The sequence below is a fragment of the Nycticebus coucang genome, chromosome 7, assembly GCF_027406575.1.
Source record: "Nycticebus coucang isolate mNycCou1 chromosome 7, mNycCou1.pri, whole genome shotgun sequence".
Lineage (NCBI taxonomy): Eukaryota > Metazoa > Chordata > Mammalia > Primates > Lorisidae > Nycticebus > Nycticebus coucang.
This window is the reverse complement of record NC_069786.1, coordinates 87,513,989-87,534,950: the sequence shown is the minus strand read 5'-3', so window position 1 is coordinate 87,534,950 and position 20,962 is coordinate 87,513,989. Positions and strand designations below refer to the sequence as shown.

Here is a 20,962-nt window from a genome sequence, read left to right as displayed (position 1 = left end):
CAGTAACGAATTTGGCAATTACTTTGGATCTATCACCTGTTATCATAACTGGCTGCTGTTTGTCATCCACACAACACCAGGACTTAAGACAAACGGGACTGATGTCATCTTGAGCTCTTCATTTATTTTGACCGTGATTTATTTGGAGTGGAGGCATTGTTTTTAAGGAAAAACATGTCATGTAGGTTGTTTAAAAATAAAATGCATTTAAACTCAAAAAAAAAAAAAAGAAAAGAAAAGAAAAAGTGGTATACATATTTTGGAACATATAAAAAAGAGGCAACAAAAATTCAAACAAGTGACAAGACTTGGTAATAAGTTAGAATAAGTGATGAAGGAAAGGAAACAAGTTACCATTTGTTGATACTTTCTAAGGTTTGAGGAAGAGAAGTTATAGGTAACTGAGATTACATAGCTGAGTCCAGAATTTTGACAGATGATACTGAATAGTAAGGATGATGGGATTCCCTTTCAAACACATGGCACAGGGTAGAAGGCTTGTGCAGAACTGCTCCACATGCAAAGTAACAGACTGGACTCTAAGTGTGTATCAGGGCTAGAGAAGTACAGATGAAAGGAGAGGGGTGAGCCCTCTAGAGCAGCAGCAGAAACCCTAAGACAGAGATGAGGAAGGAACATACTTTTAGAGCCCTGGCAAGAGACAGAACAAGATCCCACAAAGTACTTATTGCACTCTCATCAGACTTTAAAAGATGTTTAGTTACCAAGAGACGTCACACGTACAATGAGGAGCTGACCAAGTACTTCCATGTAGGAGAAACACATAAATTTGTAATCAATGTATCCTTAAGATTAAAAAGACTCTGTGGCCCTCTGTGGAGAAAATAACAAAAGGCATACACCAGAGGAAGAGGGAAGATCTGCTGTCAGAACAGTAGTTCACTGGAGGGAATATAAGCAGAGGGATATTAGGAACATCCCTGAAAGACAAAGTCACCAAAACTGGGACTTCTGTTTCATATCATCAGCCAGAATGCCACACACATTCTAGTCTCAGTCACTCCAAGGAGCACGGGCCTTCCTAACACTGCAAAGACTGATTACTGGGAAGCTTCACTTCCTCTCTGTCATTCACAGTCTGTTCTGGTGGTCAACTAGCAAATTCCTCAAATTTTATGGCTCTTTATTTGCAAGGAAGAGTCTGTAAAAGCATAACCAGGCGACCTGATGACTTCCCAAGAGACACAAAAAAGAATGAATGAGGGTCCAGTAGCTTCTGCTGACATCCAAGAAATCACTTGGGGTGCTTTTAAAAGTATAATTTCCCAGGTCAATGAGCTACACCTCAGGAGACTTGGATGATTTAACAAATTTGGCAAACTGCACAAGGAGATCCCTATTTAATAAATCCTCTGGGCGTCATAAACTCCTACAGGTTCTGTGATCATCAAGGTTCTCTAGGTACGCCTTCATGTCACATCAGTCCTGCGGATAAAAACATTCTTGCATTTTCTATATCTTCTAAGGGAAGATCTGCTTGTCCTCCCACTCCAGGCAAGGTCTATCATCCAGTTGGACACTAAGCCACAAAAACACGGCTCTCAGGAGATACAGACTCAAGTTTAAGTCTATATTGAACTACACTATAACAAACAGAAAGGCTTCCAGGTAGTGAATGAAGTAGAAGAATGGAAATTTTACTTTCCCATTATACAACTAATACAATTGTTCCATAGGCTTTCAACTCAAGAGTATCTTTCTTTCTTTGGTTTCCTTTTTTTTTTTTTTTCTGAGACACAGTCTCACTCTGTTGCCCTGGGTAGAGTTCCCTGGCATCCTCATAGTTCACACCAACCTCAAACTCTTGGGCTCGAGTGATTGTCTTTCCTCAGCCTCCCAAGTAGCTGGGACTATAGGCACCTGCCAGGATGCCCGCCTAGTTTTTTTTACATTTTTAGTAAAGACAGGGTCTTCCGCTTGCTCAGGCTGGTCTAGAACTCCTGAGCTTGAGCAATCCACCCACCTCAGCATCCCAGAGTGCTATAATTACAGTCGTGAGCCACTGTGCCTAGACTCAACTCAAGAATATTTTTTTAAAAATAAACACATAATCTTTTTCAAAAGAGAACAGTAACTATGCAAGGTTTATGGAATGATCAATTAACTCACCACATGTACTCCCCAGATTATAGAACAGAGGGATGATTACATTAGAAAATATGGGAGAATAGAGTTTTTAATCTTTAAGCAGTAAGAAAAATGTGTTAGACAAACATAAAAGACTTAAGAAAAAAGGAACTAAAGATCCAAACTTAGGTTTTATTCTTCTGAGATAAAGCAATGATTTTTAGAAAACAGCAATGTTTCAAGTTTTATCCTTTCTCACGTTTAGCCATAAAAAAAAGAAAAACCTCTAATTCCTCAAAGAAAACCCTACGTACGGGTAAGAAATTGTTCAGAATATACTCTCCCTAAAGATTGACCACACAAACTGTACCTGTCCAAACTCAAGACAACAGATTAAACATAACTAAGCAAAGCATTCAAGAATCCTGGGAGGCTTTTGAAAAGCCCACACTTAACTGCTGTAGGAGAATGTTTCAGTTTCTTTCCAAAGCCCGCTGTGATAATTTAAACACCCACCCCTTCACACATTAACTTGAAGTGATTTAAAGAAAACTTTTATAAGATTTTCTTTTTTCACAAAACCTGTAACCATTCATGCTTTGACAACATAAAGGTCAAATAAGTCAAAAGAAAGCTTCTACCTGCATCTCTGCAACCTGCAGTAAACACTAAAAAGGACCCCACCACAACACTATGCACAGGTAGTTCATCACATAATAAACCACTCAGCTGGAAACTGTTACCTGGCCTTTTCAAGATATCCTGAACAACCAAGCTGAGGCTGACCTTTTTATGATTTCCACTGCTAAGATAAAGCAGTCATTCATTCTTACTGCATTCAAAAGTTAAACCCGAGGCCTTGCTGCAGGTGTACAGCAAATTTCCACTTACGGCAGTTTAAATGTTCCTCACCTTGCTCAGTCCAATAAAAAAAAAAACCCAGTATTAGGAAAGAAGAATTCAACTATAAAAGTTTAGTTCAAGACCATTAGTTGTTGTTATTCATTGATTTTAAATGGTAATGATTTATACCAAAACCTTTTTTAAAAAAATCTCACTTTTACTCCTTGTAGAGTAGCAATAGTAATCTGCCAAATTCAAACCATGCTAAGTGAAGTAAGGAGCTAGTCTGATCAGAAAACTTTACTCATCAATCCGTTTCCCTATGAGAAATAAGATTTCTCTGACATTCTCCACACTGGGATATGTGGGTTTAGGATAGAAGAGAGGCCCTTAAGGTCACTAGTGAAAATGAGAACCATTCCTTCAAACCTGCCTCAGTCCCACCAGCTTTCTGGCTCACCATTCATCAAAACTCTCAGGTAACTACTGAGTTATCCTCCCACCCGCTTCAACCTCTCTCTCACCAATCTCTCTGCTGCATGACATCATTCCCTGAACCCTCTTTCCCCTCTTTGGTATTGCTGAATTGTTTTTCCCTACCTTCCCTTACTATATCCTAAATCCAGGAATTCCTTTAAGTTTTATTTAGATCTCTTCCTATTTTCTGTCCATATTCTCCCTTGATGATCTCACCCTCTCCCAGGCTCCATCACTATAGGCAGATGACCTCCAAATCTATCTGTAGTTTGGACCAGTGGTTCATGGGCCAGGGTCATGATGTTACTACAAAGTGTTCTCAGGTCCGAATGTACACTAAGCACGTACTACTGAATCAAAAAGATGCTTACCATGCATCTGCTTTGCAAATGAAGTTAAATGGACCCTTCTGTGATTTAATAAAATACTCATTTAAAAGTATAACTAAATTTGTTTGTCATTATATGTATTCTCAATCTAAAAGTTATCGTGAATATTCACACATTTTTTATTTAAAAAGTAATCTTTATGCCTGAAAGGTTTGGAATCATCAGTCTGAATCATTCTCTCAAACTATAATTTGGCATTCCATATGGGGGATTATCAAAATCTCATATCTGACACATTCAAAAGCAGGTATATTACCTCATCTTGCTCTCTTCTTCCAGATTCCCAAATTTACTCTTTCCAATTCCCGTTGCTTGCACTACCTCTGATTCCATCTTTGTTTTTCCTCTTCTATCCTCAAATCTACATGTTTTTAGCCACACCACCATGCTTTTCTTTCTCTGCCTCAAAAGCACCTAATTCTAGTGTTCATTGTTTCTTTCCCTAACTTTTAAAACAGTTCATCGACAGACTGCACACTGCAATGCCAATTTTACCTTTCTTTTTTTTTTTTTTTTGTGGGTTTGGCCCGGGACTGGGTTTGAACCCGCCACCTCTGGCATTGGGACAGGTGCCCTACTCCTTGAGCCACAGGCACCACCCCAATTTTACCTTTCTAAGGGCCAAAGGCTCTTTACTCATCTGTGCAAATTTCTCCATTGCATAGAGAAAGATATCCAAACTACCCATATATAAGGTTCAACAATTAAGTTCCCAAACTCATCCTAGAAACAGTGCGACATATCTCATTACTGAATCACTATGGTCACCTTCAGGGTACTCCCCTTGGGAAGCTGTGCACTGATGCCAGCACCTAGTCCACCCTTCAAAGCAATTTTGGAACTCTTTTTCTGGAATGGTCATCAGAGCTATCATTTACAATGTTAGACAATTAAATTCAGGAACTCATCCTAGAAAAAGTGGCACATACCTCATTCCTGACTATCACTATGGTCAGCAGATGGCCAAGGGGAGTACTTTGAAGGTGACTGTAGTGATATTCAGCAATGAAGCAGGTAGCACTTTTTCTAGGATGAGTTAATGAACTTAACTGACTACATGAGCAACCCAAACCCTAAGCCACCTCTCCAGACTTCTCTCTCTTCCTTAACATGCCCCTAAACCCTGCCAAACAGATACATGGGCTTTCCTCAAATGTGCCTCCCACTTCCCTGCCTGTGCTAGGCATCTTCCCTCCCTCCAACCGCCATAACCTTGTCCAAAAAGCCTTTCTATACCCTCTGGCTATAGGTGTCCTCTTCTTTTTCTGAAACCCACAATACTTTTTCTCTTTCATTTTTTACACTTATTGAAATGTACCAAGCACTGAACCAGTTCCGAGGATACAAAGGAAAGATAGTCCTTCCTGGAGAATCAGTTGGGAGAGAGGAGACAATCAAGAAGCAGACACTTAAACACTAAGATGAATGCTATGCAATGGTTAAGGAGCCAGAAAACAAGGAAGACAACTTACCTAGTCTCTGCAGAAAAGGTTACTGTTAGGTTATAAACACCTTGAGGACAGGAATTAGGTCCTATAAATCTTTCTCTCTCTCTCTCTTTTTTTTTTTTTTGGTATAATATTGGAACTTTATTATTTCCTTCAAATGCAAATATACACACAAATATTACACACACATGCGTGCATATATATATTTATATATATATAAAATTATCTTCAGTAATTTCCCAAACTACTTCTACTCTGTCTTCAATAAGAATTACAGGTTATGAGACTTTCTAGGAGGTACATGTCCACAGTGGTAAGGCTGTGACCAAAAGTACCTAAGCCATAGAATGATGTGTGTCAACGTGGTGACATGTGTGAATGTGTTGGCTACTGCTTTAAACAGACTTGCAGAGAGTGCTCTCAGAGTTCTGTTAGTTGGACATTATATTAACAGAATATCTCTGCAGCTTAAAGATGGAATTATCTCCTGGAGAAGTCTACCAAAGGAAAAAAGGGGAAGGAATTTGACCAGTGTCCTCCTGCCTTCTATTCTGTTGGCTAAGGTGAATGGCACTGCAGCTCATTCACTCTGCCGGGCTCCCCATCACAGTACTGCACCCAAATCTGAAAGCAGAAAAGCATCTTATGGTGAGTGCTGACCATAATGGAGAAGGCAATGGAGAGGCAATGCACCATATCTAAAAAGGTGTGCTAGATTTATGCTTAAATACTTAAATTTTCTCAATGCTGTAAATAAATCTCTATATTGACACCACTTCTTTGATCAACATTTTTCCAATGAAATTCTCTTCAAATTATATACAAATAACAATTTCCAAAATCAAAGCAAAACAAATGTCTAGTGAAATATTCTTTCCATTTTTGTCAAAATAATTAGTTTTATCATATTGAATAATACATAAATAGCATTCCACATTTTATACTCAACTATAAAAATTCTGACTAAAAAGCATTTAATATGTGAATCTAAAAAAGAAAAGTTTAAACTTTATTAGAAATATTTTTTAGGATAAAATAGTATAAACTTTTTTATATCATTATTTTCTCTCTCCTTTAATCTCCCTCCTCCCCATTTCTGCTAAAGTGTTCTATGTAGAATAACATCTCTCTAAAGGTTGCTATGGAATGAAAACCAATGTTTGAGTCAAAATCTCACCAGCAACAACTGTTCATATTTCAAAATGAATGCATTGTGTAAAACGGTGTCCCAATGAATTGCCAGTCTAATAACAGAGCATCTTGTTACTTTACCGCCAATCCTTTTCATTCCCTTCTCCTTAATATTTCTTTGTTTATGTATTATGTGTGTGAGTCCATCCCCAATACTTGCATTTTAAAAATTCAAGGTCATCAGATATTCTAGGCCTTTTTCTTTTCAAATCCTATAAATTAAACAAAGTATAAGTTATCCTCAAATATTTATCTTATAAATGATCCTTATATTCAGATGGAGTCATAATCACTATTCTTGACTATTCTCCTGTCCATGCTATAGATACAGGAATCATTGTTATACACACATACACAAACATATACAGTATGTACACTGCATATGTAATACTCATATACACACACAATGATGTCTATGGCAGTCCAAAGAAAAGAGACTCTTTTAGGAGTGGGAAGAAACCAAGACCTAACTCCCAGTAAGGTCTTACTTTTCATGCAGAGGACTAGAAATTCCTTCCCAATCTAAAAACTTTGCTTTAAAGTTATCTTGAGTTAGGCCAGGTGCAATGGCTCATAGCTATAATCCTAGCACTCTCAGAGGATGCAACAGGTGTACTGCCTGAGTTCAGGAGTTTGAGACCAGCCTGACCCTGAGCAAGAGTGAGACACCCCATCTCTAAAACAAGCTAGCTGGGCATTGCGGCAGGCACCTGTAGTCCCAGCTACTCAGGAGGCTGAGACAAGAGTATCATTTGACCTTAAGGGTTTGAGGTTGCTATGAGCTATGGTGACGCTCTACCCAGGGTGACAAAAGTGAGACTCTGTCTCAGAAGAAAAATTTAAAAATAAGATAAATAAAAACAAATAAAATTATCTGAGTTAATAGCAACTCTCACAAACTCATAAAAAATGCAGAATACCTTGGGAAGTTAAGAGCTCATGAGTCATTTGCAGATTAAGGTGAATTAGTTCCACCAGAGTATTTTCCTCTTAACATCTAGACAAGATATGCTGCACACTAAGGAAATGAAAGAGTGAGAAGGAAAATGGGGATGAAGAAAATAGGAAATCTGAGGACAGAAACTACATGTAAAGCCTCTGAGATACTGCCAAATTTAGGAGAGTGTAGCTGGAAGGTACAGTGCGCTAGAGAAGGGTGTAATAGGTCCACTAAAGGTTGAAACTGAAAAAGGTTTATAAAAAGCCAGAATTTCCTTTAGGGAAGAATGAGCCTGTGGGGAGTTAATTTTTCTCACTTTTATCCTCATCCTAGAACCCAGAACTCAAGCTAAAATGATTAAATGTGTAATAGTTCAGTCACATTTCACAGGTTATTTAAGATTTCAGGGCTGGACTAGGTACTAACTCCTGCATATGTATTTCAAGTTGTAAACTATTTATCTAGGCACACTTACTAGTAAGCATTCAGTGCTGTATCTTAAGTCAAGACACTTTTGGATCTTATTACTATCCTAGCTATGAATTAAACATACAGTATTTAATGAATTAATGGTAACTTGGGAAACTGAAAACGTTTTTACCTATTGATTCTTTTTTGAATTCTGAATGAAACTGGAAAACATTTTTTGAGACTCCTTAAAATTTTACTAAAAGGTATTCAATGTGAAAGTTTAAATTTATTTATCAAAAATTTAAAAAAGTAAATCAGATTTATTTTACTGTTCAGCAATAACTATAATTTAACTATAATAATAGGCAAATACTTCAATCAACCAACAGTCAAGTCATTCAACAAACATTAAGCACTCTCTAATCACAAGAATATGTAGCTAATACATATAAATGGTATCATCTTTTCAGAAATTTCTCTGTAAAAATTATTAAATTAACATACCATGCAAATTAATGTGCCACCTCCCAAATATAATGCATCGAGAAATGACAAACTATTTGAAAGCTTAATGGTATGTTTTAGCTGTGAATTCTCACAAGATGAGGATTACTATTTTTTCCCAGCATCAACTTCTCAAGTTTCCCCCTTGTTCCATTATTAAGTTTAAAGAGTATACTCTACTCTTGTATGAGTTATTGAACATGTCAGATCACAAAGGGAATTTGCATTTAATATAATAACTGTACTATTCTTCATTCTACTACTGAAAAGAATGAAAGAAGCAAGATAAAAATAAATCCAAAGGGACTAGCAAGCTCATATTATCCATGAGTGGGTATTATTTATCCTGTAATATATTTAATAAATTCCACAATATGCATAGACAAGTTGATTATACATTAGTATGATTTTAAAGTGTTCGAAACACATTATAAAAAAGTCACTTTCATCCAGAACACAGCTTCACATTTAAAGGTAAATTTTACAGAGAATTCATTTCCAAAAATGTACATAATAGCACAAAGAAAAAGCAACTACAGGCTTGTTGTAATGGAATGGATGAGGCCTAAGTCTTTGGTCAACAGATACAAAAACCTGACATAACTTAGGAGGCTGAAGTAGTAGAAATCACTTGAGCCCAGGAGTCCTAGGATAGCCTAGGCAACACAGTAAGACCCTTTCTCTTTATCAAACAAAACAAAACAAAACAAAACAAAAACCCTGACATACTTGGTTTCCATCCAACCATCTTTTATTTCAAGTTCATGCAACAAATTCTTCAAAGATCTCCCCCACTTTATAATTTCTTCTTTCAAGGAAACATCTACAGTGTCCATAATGCAAACCCCCAAAATCTTTAATAAACCAGTATGTTCTTAAAATATAATTCAATGAAAGTATGGATTGCTTTAACTTATCCTCTAACAACAAAAAGACTGAAAATCTACTAATTTCCTATATGACAGTAGTTATTGACTAGCCACAAAAAAGGAAAATCTTTAATTTAGCTAAGATTCTATTGAATTAATTTTAAAACAAGATGAGATAAAGTATTTGTTAGATATAAATCATTTATTAGACACACAAACTCATAAAACGTCCTTGTATCAGTTATGTGACTTACATCCACAATTAGCAGGCAGAATAAGACAAAAAATCTATAGTGCCTCAATGTTTTTATGATTATTGTTACTACTGATACATTCACATACAAGAGACCACCAGAGCCAGGAAAAACAAAATATTTCTAACATCGGGGTGGCACATTAGCTTTAATTAAAAAGGATAAAAATAATAAAATGAAAACAAATCTTCCAATGACTCCTTGAAATAATTTTCTTTCAAGACCTAACGTTCCAATATTTAGGATTCAAAACAGGAATAAAAAAGGTTGCCCTTTTCAGCCTTCATCTAATTCTCAAGAGAATTTTTACTGGCATGTTAATATCTATGAGGAAAAAATAATCTTTTAAACTTAATAAAAGCTCAATAATAAATATCTCAATTAAAGCAAATATGTAGAAAAAAGGAATACCCTTGCATCTAAGGGCCACTTTTACTTGCTCTTAGATAAGCATCAGCTCTTTCAAGTCTTCAAGAAGAGATCCATCTCCATCCAAAACAGAGAAATCAGATCCCATGCACCCTCTCTTCCAATACTTCTTAAAGCCCACACATAAATTATGAAATGTCATGACCAGGTAAGTAGTCCATGTAAAAAAAATTCAAAAAAGTTACAACTTAAGAGGCTAAGCCACTGCCTGCACACTCTTTAACAAAACAGCCAAGCATTTCCTACGTGACTAATCTATTTTAAATTCGGTTCCTCTATGCAATCTAATATTATCTATTAAAACTGCCAAAATATTTTTAAACACGATCTGAGAATTTCTCTCTAAGCTTCTGATCTTTGCACTCCTTAAGTTGGCAGACATGTCACTGGCGAACCAATTGGCAGTGATGAGTTACTCCAAATCCACTCTTTCGGATAAAATTTTAAATTAACCAGCCACCTAAAAATTTTCCATGCCTCCCAAATGTCAAGGAGCAAAGGGTAAGTATATTCAAATTTACGATTCCTCCCGACTACCTGCTGCAAAACTTGGTCTGCAGAATCTATAAATGCATATCCTTTTCCCAAGATCCTGCAACATTTAGGCTTACTAGAAGCGTCGTTTCCTATCTCAAGCTTCAAGTGAACTTGAAGCTTGGAGACCACAAATATCTAACAGCATTTTAAATGTTTCTCCACGGTAAGGTCACACACCTCTGCATCCAAGGCCTGGATGTCCCACATGTGTTTGCAAATTCCTCACTCAGCCTTACAGGCACAAAGAGTCTCTCTCCATGCACCTCGGTGCCAAGTTTCTGGAAGCCACTTCCAAGCAAAACTCTCCTTCCGCTTTTAAAAACTACATTCAGAAGGCGAGAATACCCAGAAAGAAAATAAAAGACGGTTAAGTGCAGCACTTTTACAAAGCAAACAAAAAGACTCTGCCCCTGACGAAGGTGACTGCAGAACTCGGGCCGGCGCGCACAACCCACAGCGCACACCCCCACACCACCCCACGATTCCTCCCGGCGCCGCGTGACAACCCCAGCCCGGTAAGAATGGACTCGGCACCCCGGCTTTCTCCGAGGGAAACGCACAAGTCAGGGCCGCTGCTACACTCCCCTCCTTCCCGCGGCCCCCGCAAACCAAATTTCTCCGGGAATCGCCCACACGAGCCCGAGGCCGCCCTCTCCTTCCGGCGGCCGCAGCGCGAAGCCCGCTCCCCTGGACGTCCCCCGAACTGCCCGCTTGGCCCGGAGACTCCGCCGCCCCAAGTTTGCCCGCGGCCGCGCGAACGCGTCCCGCTCTGGGCCGGCCGGGAGCGGCGAACGTCCGCAGTGGTACGTACTCGGCCAGCGGCTGCAGCGGTCTTGGCACGCTCTCCCCGAGGACTGCTCAGCCCCAACTCTGAAGTGACGGCCCCCGGCTCTCCCTCCTCTGGCGGCTGCTCGAGCCGGGACGCCCCCGCTCCCATCGAGGGGGGAAGGGAAGGTGGTGGGTGCGCTCTCCCGGCTTCCCCCTCCACCAGCTCGGACCCGCCGCTCCTGCCCGCCCGCCCCGACGGCGCTCGCTCGGCCGCGGTGGCGGCGGCCGCTCCTCCGCGCTCTGGCGCGCGGGCGGCGGCGGCGCCTCCCCCGCTACGCCCTCCCCTGCTCTGCCCTCCCCACGCGCGCAGCGCTCTCCTCCCCCTCCCCCGCCCGCCTCCACCACCTCCCCCGCCTCCACCCCCCCGGCGCTGTCACATTGGGAGATTCCGCTCTTGCTACATTCGCGGATCTGGCTCCCGCCCACGCGCGGCCGAGTGACGCAGATCCCGGCGTGGGCCGCCGCGGGGCGGGGGCGGGGGCGGCCGCCAGGACCGGGGCTCGGCCTCTTCCCGCCGCCCCCTCCGCGGAATCCGGAGGGCGGCCCATTCACACGGCAGCTGGGAGGAACCAAGTGGGCGCCTGGGAGGGGGCGTCGCCCGCGAGTCCAGCTCCGGCCTGGGGGAGGGGGCGAGAAGGAGGGCGAGCGGGTGGGTGACGCCGCCTGGGGCCTTCTCTCCAGCTGCGGAGCGACCTGGGAAGGTTTGCAATTAAAAAAATAATTATGTGTGAGGTTCCCAATATAGTATTTCAAAGAACACACCCCACCAAATCCAACATCCCCCGGGAGGCTGACTTAAAAAAAAATAGCGCGCCGGGCCCACCCCCGCTCCTTCGGGCTCCGGTCGGAGGTGGGGTGGCAGGTGGGCCAGGTGAGCCCCTGCCCAGAAGGCCGAGGCGTCCTGCGGGAAGTTGCTGCGACCGCACAGAGGAGAAGCGGCAGGTGCGCGGCGCTGGACCCGGGGTTCGGAGAATATCTGCTTGGCCCGTCTTGCCCCCTCCCGCCACCACCACGGCGTTGGGACGAGAGGAGGAGGGGAGGAATGGGAACAGGCAAACCCGAAATGCAGCTTTGACAACTGTCGCGCTGGCTGGGTAACTTAATTCCAACCTTTTCAACCTCCTGAAAACCTGCCAGTTAGGTTAATCATGTTTCTATTTCTATGATAAAGAAAAACAACGGCACTAGCACAAAGCTAGAATGTATGTCAAAATATAGAGTTCCCAAGGCACAATATACAATTTTTGAGTTTGGGTTGCATAAACTTTTCTAACCAAGGGAAGTATTAAAACACCTTCAAAAATGTACTTAATCTACTTCAAAATCTATTCCTTTTTTTTTTTTTGAAAAATGGAAAAATAAAGAATCCTCCGAATTTTAGCACTGTGTTGTTGAAGGGTAGAGAGAATTAGTTAATATAAAAGTAGTGCAAATACAGGTAAAATCCCGTTTTAACATACAAATAAAAATCCAGTGGTATAGAAGGCCATTCCCACATCCTGGCTGGGCTCCCAGAGTGTGCCTACTTTGCTGATGGGGATACAAGGCATTCTTTGAAATGGGAAATTCTTTGCTACATCTTTATGTTGCAGCAATGGATAGGATGATGGTAAGACATTATTAAAATACAGAATCTTTTTCTTTTTTAAAAAACATGTTAAAGAAATGAGTTCTGACACAATGGAATATACATAATTAAAGTTAAATCTTTTTTATTGTTAGTGACAGGTTCTGTCTGGAGTAGATGATATTTCAAATGAATAAGCATGTTTATTTCCTCAAATTCTTCTTCAAGCGAAGAAATCAGTACTGGAAATTTTTCTTAGCCTCTGTAATTGTCACAGTTTTTGCTGCTGTAGATAAAAAGAAAGTTAACATAGGTTGTTATAGTAAAAGAATGAGTAGGCAATTTCTTGGCTGATAAGTAAAGGTAGAAGTTAATGAATGTTAAGGCAACAAAATCTACAAAATTCTCTTCTAATTTATCTGAAATTTTGGTGTTTTGCGCACACTTGGTTCTGAACAGCTAGAGAAAAAAATTTTTTCCTTAAAGATGTACAATCACTGATTCAAGAGTCACAAAGTGAGTAGTCTTACCTTTACTATTGAGTCTTCAAGTGGAATTGTTTCCAGAGTTGGAGGAAACAACATTAAATCCTCTTCCCAAGCTTGTCTATGTCTTGCTGAACATCATTCTGAAAAGGAAATGTGTCAAGGCAGATACTTGTTATTCTGACTTATAACTGGTTGTTTCTACAGTTAAACACTAAATCTCTCCTTGTTTGTTTTCTGGGCACATTTAGATAGTGTATTCTTCCCACATGAAGAATGGCATTTTTGGCCCACTTTGCCTTGCCTTAAACGCCCTGTGGTGGTGGGGGAAGTGGTGGGAGGAAGGAAAATGAAGAAAAGATAAAATTTTAGGCTTCCAATTCTGTATGTCTGTATTACAACACTGCAGACAATATGGTTGCTAAAAATGAATTGAGGCATTCACCTGTACATGTATCTGAAAGAGTCTGATGAAGAAGCATTATCATTTTTCACTTTACACTTTTTGTCATTCATGCCATCCCTGAACACCACCTCATGCCCTCCATAGCAAGTATGCACACAGACGCGCACACACACAGAGTCTTCTTCCGCTTGTGAAGGGATAGAGAAGAGACGCACATTCCATCCTGGAAGGTAAGAATTGTGGTGTCTAATTGTTTTCTGAAGGCCTTCTGGTAGAGATCAAACATTTTCAGGAGGGAAGAGTTTTCTTGGAGGAAATCCCAGACAGGCATAAAAGAATGTAGTGACACAAATAGTTCCCGTTTGGACTATTTTGAGTATCCTTTGTTAACCATCCCTGTAATAGGTTTCTCCTGGTTGGATTTTATAATAAATACCTATATATTGAAGTAACTCAGTTATTTAGGACAGCTTGTTGAGTGCCAATGATGTGCCAGGTTTGGGGCTGTGTGCTTAGGACACGGACAAGCAAGTCATGATGCCCCGACCCCAGGACTTTTCTATAAAAGTGTAAAAAGAAGGTGGACAAAGAAAAGTCTAAAGGGGGAAAGGAAAATGTTTTGTGTTTCTTTTTACAGTTTTTTTTATGCATTCTAAAAGATGAAAATAAAAACTAATTACTAAGGAATAAGGTAATGACATTCTTTTCCCCTTTGAACCCCTTTAAACTTAAATCACACACACAAAAATAATTTTCTTAAAAAATGGAAACATGTTTTATGCTGTATTTCAATAAGAGCCTAAAGGACACTGGCATATAATTTCTGAGAAGGTAGAAGTTTTTGTCTGTTGTGGTCTTTTATTCACTGCTATATATTCTGTGCTTAGAATAGTAGCTGATATACTTTATAAATATTTGTTGATTAACTGAATGAAATGGAAAATATGAACTATTGTATTTTGAAGGTGTTCTTAGAATGAATTATATTTCCTAGTAGAAGTATCTAAAATGTAATTATCTACTTCTGATCAAATATATAACATCTCCAATAAAATATTAAGAGTAAGAATATATTTAAATGCAGTGCATAAATTGCAAAGTAATTTTAGAATGTTACTAAAGTAATTCATATTAGATTTGCAGGAACAAATTTCTTTTAAATTACAAAGAGTTAATGAATACATCAAATTCTGAATTTTAACACCATTTGGAAAGTGGCCTAAGGAATATACTCAATTCTGGTTTTTATCCATTATTCATTTGTGCTTATTCTTAGAAACATCACTTGCAAATACCATCTTAGGCCTAATTTTTTGTCTATAACAGCAAAGGTATACAGAACTACTTCTAATGGTATCACTTGTACAGTTTTAAATTTTGAAAACACTTTTTTAAAAATTCCAGGTTCACTTCCAGTATTTGTTTTTACCTGATAGGGTAAATTTGGGAGAAGTTTATTTTACAGGTCTTTTCATAGTTTTAATCCATAAAGTGGAATGTGTCAGAGTATACAGCCAAATATGGTATTTATTTCCTCTCTTAGGAAACCAGATTTTCCCTCTTGAGTTTAACAGAGATAAAGAATAATTTTTATATGTTCCTGAATGGGAGTTGAAATTGATACAAAATAGAATATAATGTGCACCTTTGAAAATATATCATGAGTGCCCATAACATATCTTTGCAAATAAGACTGGTCTTGTAATAGAAACAAACAGTTCTCTTTCACTTTATCTTCTAATGGCCCTGCCAAAGCATGGGAAGGATGCTGAGATGGTTCTTGATGGAAAGTGCACAGTGGCACTACATAGCAATAAAATCACAAACTGAGCAAGTTATTCCTTTTTCTTTTTATTTTTTTATTTTTTTTTTTTTTGTAGAGACAGAGTCTCACTTTATGGCCCTCGGTACAGTGCCATGGCATCACACAGCTCACAGCAACCTCCAACTCCTGGGCTTAAGCGATTCTCCTGCCTCAACCTCCTGAGTAGCTGGGACTACAGGCGCCCGCCACAACGCCCAGCTATTTTTTGGTTGCAGTTAGGCCGGGGCCGGGTTTGAACCCGCCACCCTCGGTATATGGGGCCGGCACCTTACTGACTGAGCCACAGGCGCCGCCCAAGTTATTCCTTTTTCAATTCTCTTCCAGTCCTTCTGAAGGAGGAAATCTAAGTTAGTGCCAGTATCTTTCTAATCTGTCTAACACTTGCTGAATCCATTCTTTTACGAAGAAAAAACAAGCTTCAGCTCAGAGCTTTTGACAGGCCCAGTATATAAGTAGAATTTAATAGCATTGTTTTCCTTATATTTGTTTTTATGTTATCTTCCATAGAAACAAATGAGATTCATTATCCACTTAGGATAACAATCTCAAAATATCTTTTAAATAGACTTACTTGAGTAAAAAATTAAAAAAAAAAAATACCTGACTATCTAAAAGAAAACTGTTAAGTAAATGTTAGTGTAGTGGTGCAAGGAAATAATAGCAAATATCTATTGAGGACCTAATAGTGCTGTATCACTTTATTAATTCATTTGATCCTTGTAACAGCTCTGTGAATTAAGTAGTAGTATTCACACCATCATTCTGTTGTAGAAGTCAGAAAAACAAGATGTGCAGTACTGTGCCTGAGGTCACTTGGGAAAGCTTGGCTAAAAACTTGGTCCTAGAGCCATGTTCAAACCATGACACTAACAGCCCAAAGATGCCAAGTCAGTGCTATCAGTTTCAGAAACGTTGTCTCACATATTTCTTCCATTTTTAAAGGTTCTGCCACGCCTTCCCTAAAGAGCACCCTGACTACCACATTGGATGATAGCCTCTACTTTCCCTGTCTTTCATTACACTTACCTTTTTTTGCCACATGGAAGGCTCATAGTTATTTATGCATCTTTAGTTGCTCCATTTGTGTTCATCCTAAATATAGTGTAATGAATGCCCCTGCAAAGAAGAACTATGTCTTATCCTTCTCTTTAATTCAGTAAACATGTATAACAGGATTTTTAAAAGTTATTGAAACTGCTTAGTATATTTGCAAAAACAAGAATTCTGACAAAAAATTCTGCATTATAAAACTAAAAAGGTTTTAGTGAAAAAAATGTAGAAAGTTGGTAGTGGTTATGACATTTGAGTTAAAATTTTAGTGAAACTACTGATTTGTTACTTTCAGAAAGATTTCTTACTTTAAAATGTTTCAGTGATTGAAAACAAAAGAAAGCATAATAAATTTAAAATGTTCTTAGAGGAGAGAAAGAATATGGCCTGTAAACTATGAGATATAAGATACGATATAATTCTCTTGTAGTGTTATCCTCTTCTTACTTCAGAACAATTCTATACTTATCAAATTTTCCACTCTGTGTGGTGGTATCCCGGCAATTAACTGAGTCATGTACAATGTTCATATTGCCAGAAATATAATTACAATTTCCCTTATTTTGCAATATGAACTTTAAAACTTTAGAAATATATTGTAGATTAAATAGATTTTTAAATATATGAAAAATTGGCTATTTTTAAATATATGGCAATTCTAAACATGTTTCTTAAAGACAAGTTAATAGGAGTATGCAATAACCGCTAATTTCAACATAGCTGCTCTTCTAAAAAATAAGCAAATCTTCAAGCACTACATTTATGACAATATTACAGAATTTTAAGGGAAAAAGGATTACAGTTCAACTAGTTTAACTTCCTTTATGGCACATACATTCAAAGTACAAATACTTTGTAGAAATTCAAAATACAACTGGTTTAGTTTCCAACCATTTATTTCTTTATAAGTTTGTCTTTGAACTTACTATGCAATCCTTGTTGGTAGTAAAAAAAAAAAAAATGATAAGATGACTAGATTCCCAGGATGGGCTACCAATGCTTATAAAATGCAAGTGAAAATATTGTATTATAGAGTTTTAGGGAACTAAGTGTGATTTTTAGAAATCGTCTAATCCAGTTGACTTCTACAGTTGAGGAAATTTATATCGTACATTGCTAATATAAAGAGCAGAAAAATATAATAAGCAGTAAATGCAACAATTAAAAGAATAATTATGGTTTTATTTTAAAAGTTTGTTTTTAAGACAAAAGACTGTAAATGGAAAGTTTTGAAGGCTTTCTGCAGTGAGTTTCAGGACACCTTTTAAGGATTCGAGCCATGTTTTTCTTTCTCCTCTATCCCGTCAGTTTGGCAACCTTGGTTACAACTCAGCTACTGTCTTCTCTTCCCTTTTCTCCACGGTGCGGGATTTGTATATTTAACTCTGTAACACTGAGCAGGTAAAAATACTCTGCTCACTATCTCTGGAATTTATTCTAACTGTCTTTCATTTGCACGTTTCATTTGGCTTTCTTGTTCCTCCAAATTCCGTGTTCATTTTTGCCTTTCTCCGCCCTGTTTGTCTAAGACTAGCATCAAGTCTCTTACTTTCCAGCTCACTCTCTGACCTTGTCTCTTTCTCCACCGATACACTGTGTAGCTAAGAGATCCCCTAACTGGAGTACCCATTTCCACCCCTCACATAGTATGGATGGAGCTTTTTTATGCTTCCTTGACAAAGGTGTGTGGTATGTCAGCCAAGATGTGGGATTTTTCATGAAAGTCTCAAGGAAGTAGAAAGAGAGCCCTTCTTTAATTGAAAGAAAGTGGACAGAGAGGATGGAGATTAACCTGTGTGCTTATGAGACACTGACTAAAGTGGACATAACTATCCTGGGGTAAGTGGAAAACCAGAAAAAATGCCAAGCACATGACTCACCTAAAGAAGAAGAAAGAAAGGTAGAGGAGGCAGAAAAGAGGTCATCCTCCCACAGACTTCTCCCAGCTAGCCACCAGTTCACCTTCTTGGCTTGTGACAGATGGGAATGATAGGATGGAGGAGCTGGGACAGATTTGCTGGGAAAGGGGACAGAGAGGCAGCAATTTCCCTTCTCTCATCCTTTAGTTGGATTGGGAGAGGTGGTATGTTTATCAGATACAGGTATCAGGAAAAGGAAAGCGGAATACGTTCAACCGCTGCCCAGCACACCAGAGCTTTCAGCATGCGGGTTCCCCTATCACTCAAAGTTGCCTTATCCTTCAACCAGCTATAAAAAAATTAAATGTGTTAAGATTGATGAGTTGGGCTAATTGTTACAACAAATTACTCAACACTGACTACTTTCTAGGAAGAGACACTTAGAAAGGGGAAAGCACAATGCATGTATTTTACCAGAAGAGATTTTTAAACTACTGAAATAAAGGTAAGACAAACATAGTTCTGTTCACGTATAATTGTAGTTACATCTTAGTGGTTTGAATTATGTTGTTGTGCTTACCCAGACTTATACATCATGATTCATCAGCCTACCCAGGACTTGCAATAATGTGCAGTAGTCAAAAAATTTAAGGACTTTGATTTTCTATCCATTGCTGTATTTTTTCATTTCCAACTGTAACAACAATTTCAAAAGTGGCAGAGTAAGGATTTTCTCCAACAATAAAACATATTGTTTAAACAGAATGTTCTAGATCATCCTGGTGTTGATGAGGCTTGGGTCTTAGCAACTCATAATTGCTAGTAAAAAGATAAATAACATTTAGAAGGGCAATGTGACAAATCAATCCAGTTTCAGAGTGTTCATCTCATTTCATCCAAAAGATTCACTTCTAGTCTATTAAATTTATACACATTTAAGAAGGATGTTTATCACATAATTTATAAAATTATAAAAATAATTTACAAAATTACAAAAATAATATATTGGTTAAGTCATCTATCTGATAAAATATATTCATTTAATATTTAATAATGGTAACTGCTCATAAAATATCAATAACATGGGTAAAAATAAAACAGAAAAAAGATCTATAATCTTTCTAAGTAAAATAGAAATTTACTAAATGTTAGCAACATTATCTCTAGGTGACTATCAAGATAATTTATATTTAATTTATGCTTTCAGTTTTAAAAAATTTCAACAGTAAACATGTATTACTTGGAAAACCAGAAAAAATTAAATGTTACTTTTTAACAAAGATCCTCCTTCAAAAGCAATTTACAATGTAATAAAAATGAAAGCAAAATTGTACTGTGATCATTCACTTGTTTGAAGAGGGTAACAAAAATCAGGAGCTTATCCGGCAAATATGTATTGACCAGTTAGTACATAATCTGCTTGTCTTGAAAGTATGCCGTGTGTCAGATATATACGTATGCACGCACACACACACACACACAGAGATCTTGTTTCAATTGCTTTTTAATCTGATGTCACAAATACATTCTCTTTATTGCTGATTAATCATTCAAGCGTGTATCCACTTGTCTCTTCTTGAAGATTCTCCTACCACAGGGAACTGTGTCTTCCCAGAGCTTTTGCAGTTCAAAATCTGACATTCCCTGTACTTCTGCACCCAAACTATGACAGAACTGGCATTTGGGCCATCTCTGATGCCCTTGTTTCAAATGCTGTCTCTGTTTAGCTGTAGAAAACTGGGCCCACCAGGTGCAGTGCTGGTTGTGCTGCTTGAGACCCACCCACAGGCTTGTATGGTTCTTCCCGGGAGAACAACGGGGCCCACTCTCTCCCTGACAGCAGCTTACAGGCTCAGCGTTTTCTGCATTTCACAGACTTATCTCCTAAGAGTGCCAACCCCAAACCCAAAGCTGCCCCCGCTCCCCATCCAGGCATCAGACCACCAGCAATGGCTCTCATTCAGACTTGAGCAATAGAAGCAGTCTGAACTTACTACTTTTTGGTAGATTTCATTTTGCCTTACAGTATCTTTTCTGACTTCAATGGATTTTGATCCACTGTCCTTCCCATCTCTCAGTTTGCCCATATGTCAAGGTTCATTTCTGTTGGGACTATTGACATTGCTGTGAAGCATCCTACAGCAGGTTTCCCAGATGCTTATAATCCAGGTCCTCTGAGCACCAGGCAACAATGTATACTCAGAGGAGCACGTGGATGCTGTGAGGACAATCAGAGACAGGAAAAGATGTAAAGAATTCTGGAACAGTCCAGGCTTCCCACACAGTATACAGGGCTGACAACAGGGAGTCCTCTGAGAGAAGGGCAGCTGGGCGCTGCCAGGAGAAGTCTGATTGCTCCTTACTCTGCAGGTTCTCCAGGCCTTCAGGCAACAGCACTAGCTCCCCACCTCCTCCCTCCTCCTCTTTCACTTGCCTCTCAAACACCCAGTGTGCTACTGATGTTTAGAGTTTGTTCCCTGACAAGGAAGAAATGATCTGATCCAAATATACCCTGAGGTGTTAGGGTTGCAGTGTGTTACTTTTCCAAAGATAATTATACCT

The 20,962-nt window shown here is 38.9% G+C and overlaps 1 protein-coding gene across 5 annotated transcripts in view; it reads right to left on the bottom strand.

Moving 5' to 3' along the window:
• Positions 1-11,489, bottom strand: part of NAB1 (NGFI-A binding protein 1) — a 63,300-nt gene extending 51,811 nt beyond the window's left edge. For 2 of the 5 annotated variants that reach the window (XM_053597306.1, XM_053597308.1), the window contains exons 1-2: positions 11,192-11,489; positions 10,558-10,702 (exon numbers count right to left, since the gene is read on the bottom strand). In XM_053597306.1, coding sequence (XP_053453281.1) covers positions 10,558-10,565 — 8 coding nt within the window. In that variant the 5' untranslated portion in view covers positions 10,566-10,702; positions 11,192-11,489. Of the gene's footprint in view, positions 1-36; positions 2,687-10,557; positions 10,703-10,989; positions 11,119-11,191 lie in introns of those variants that run through there. The other 3 variants (XM_053597307.1, XM_053597310.1, XM_053597309.1) reach the window with 3 other exon arrangements.
• Positions 11,490-20,962: the final 9,473 nt, after the last annotated feature.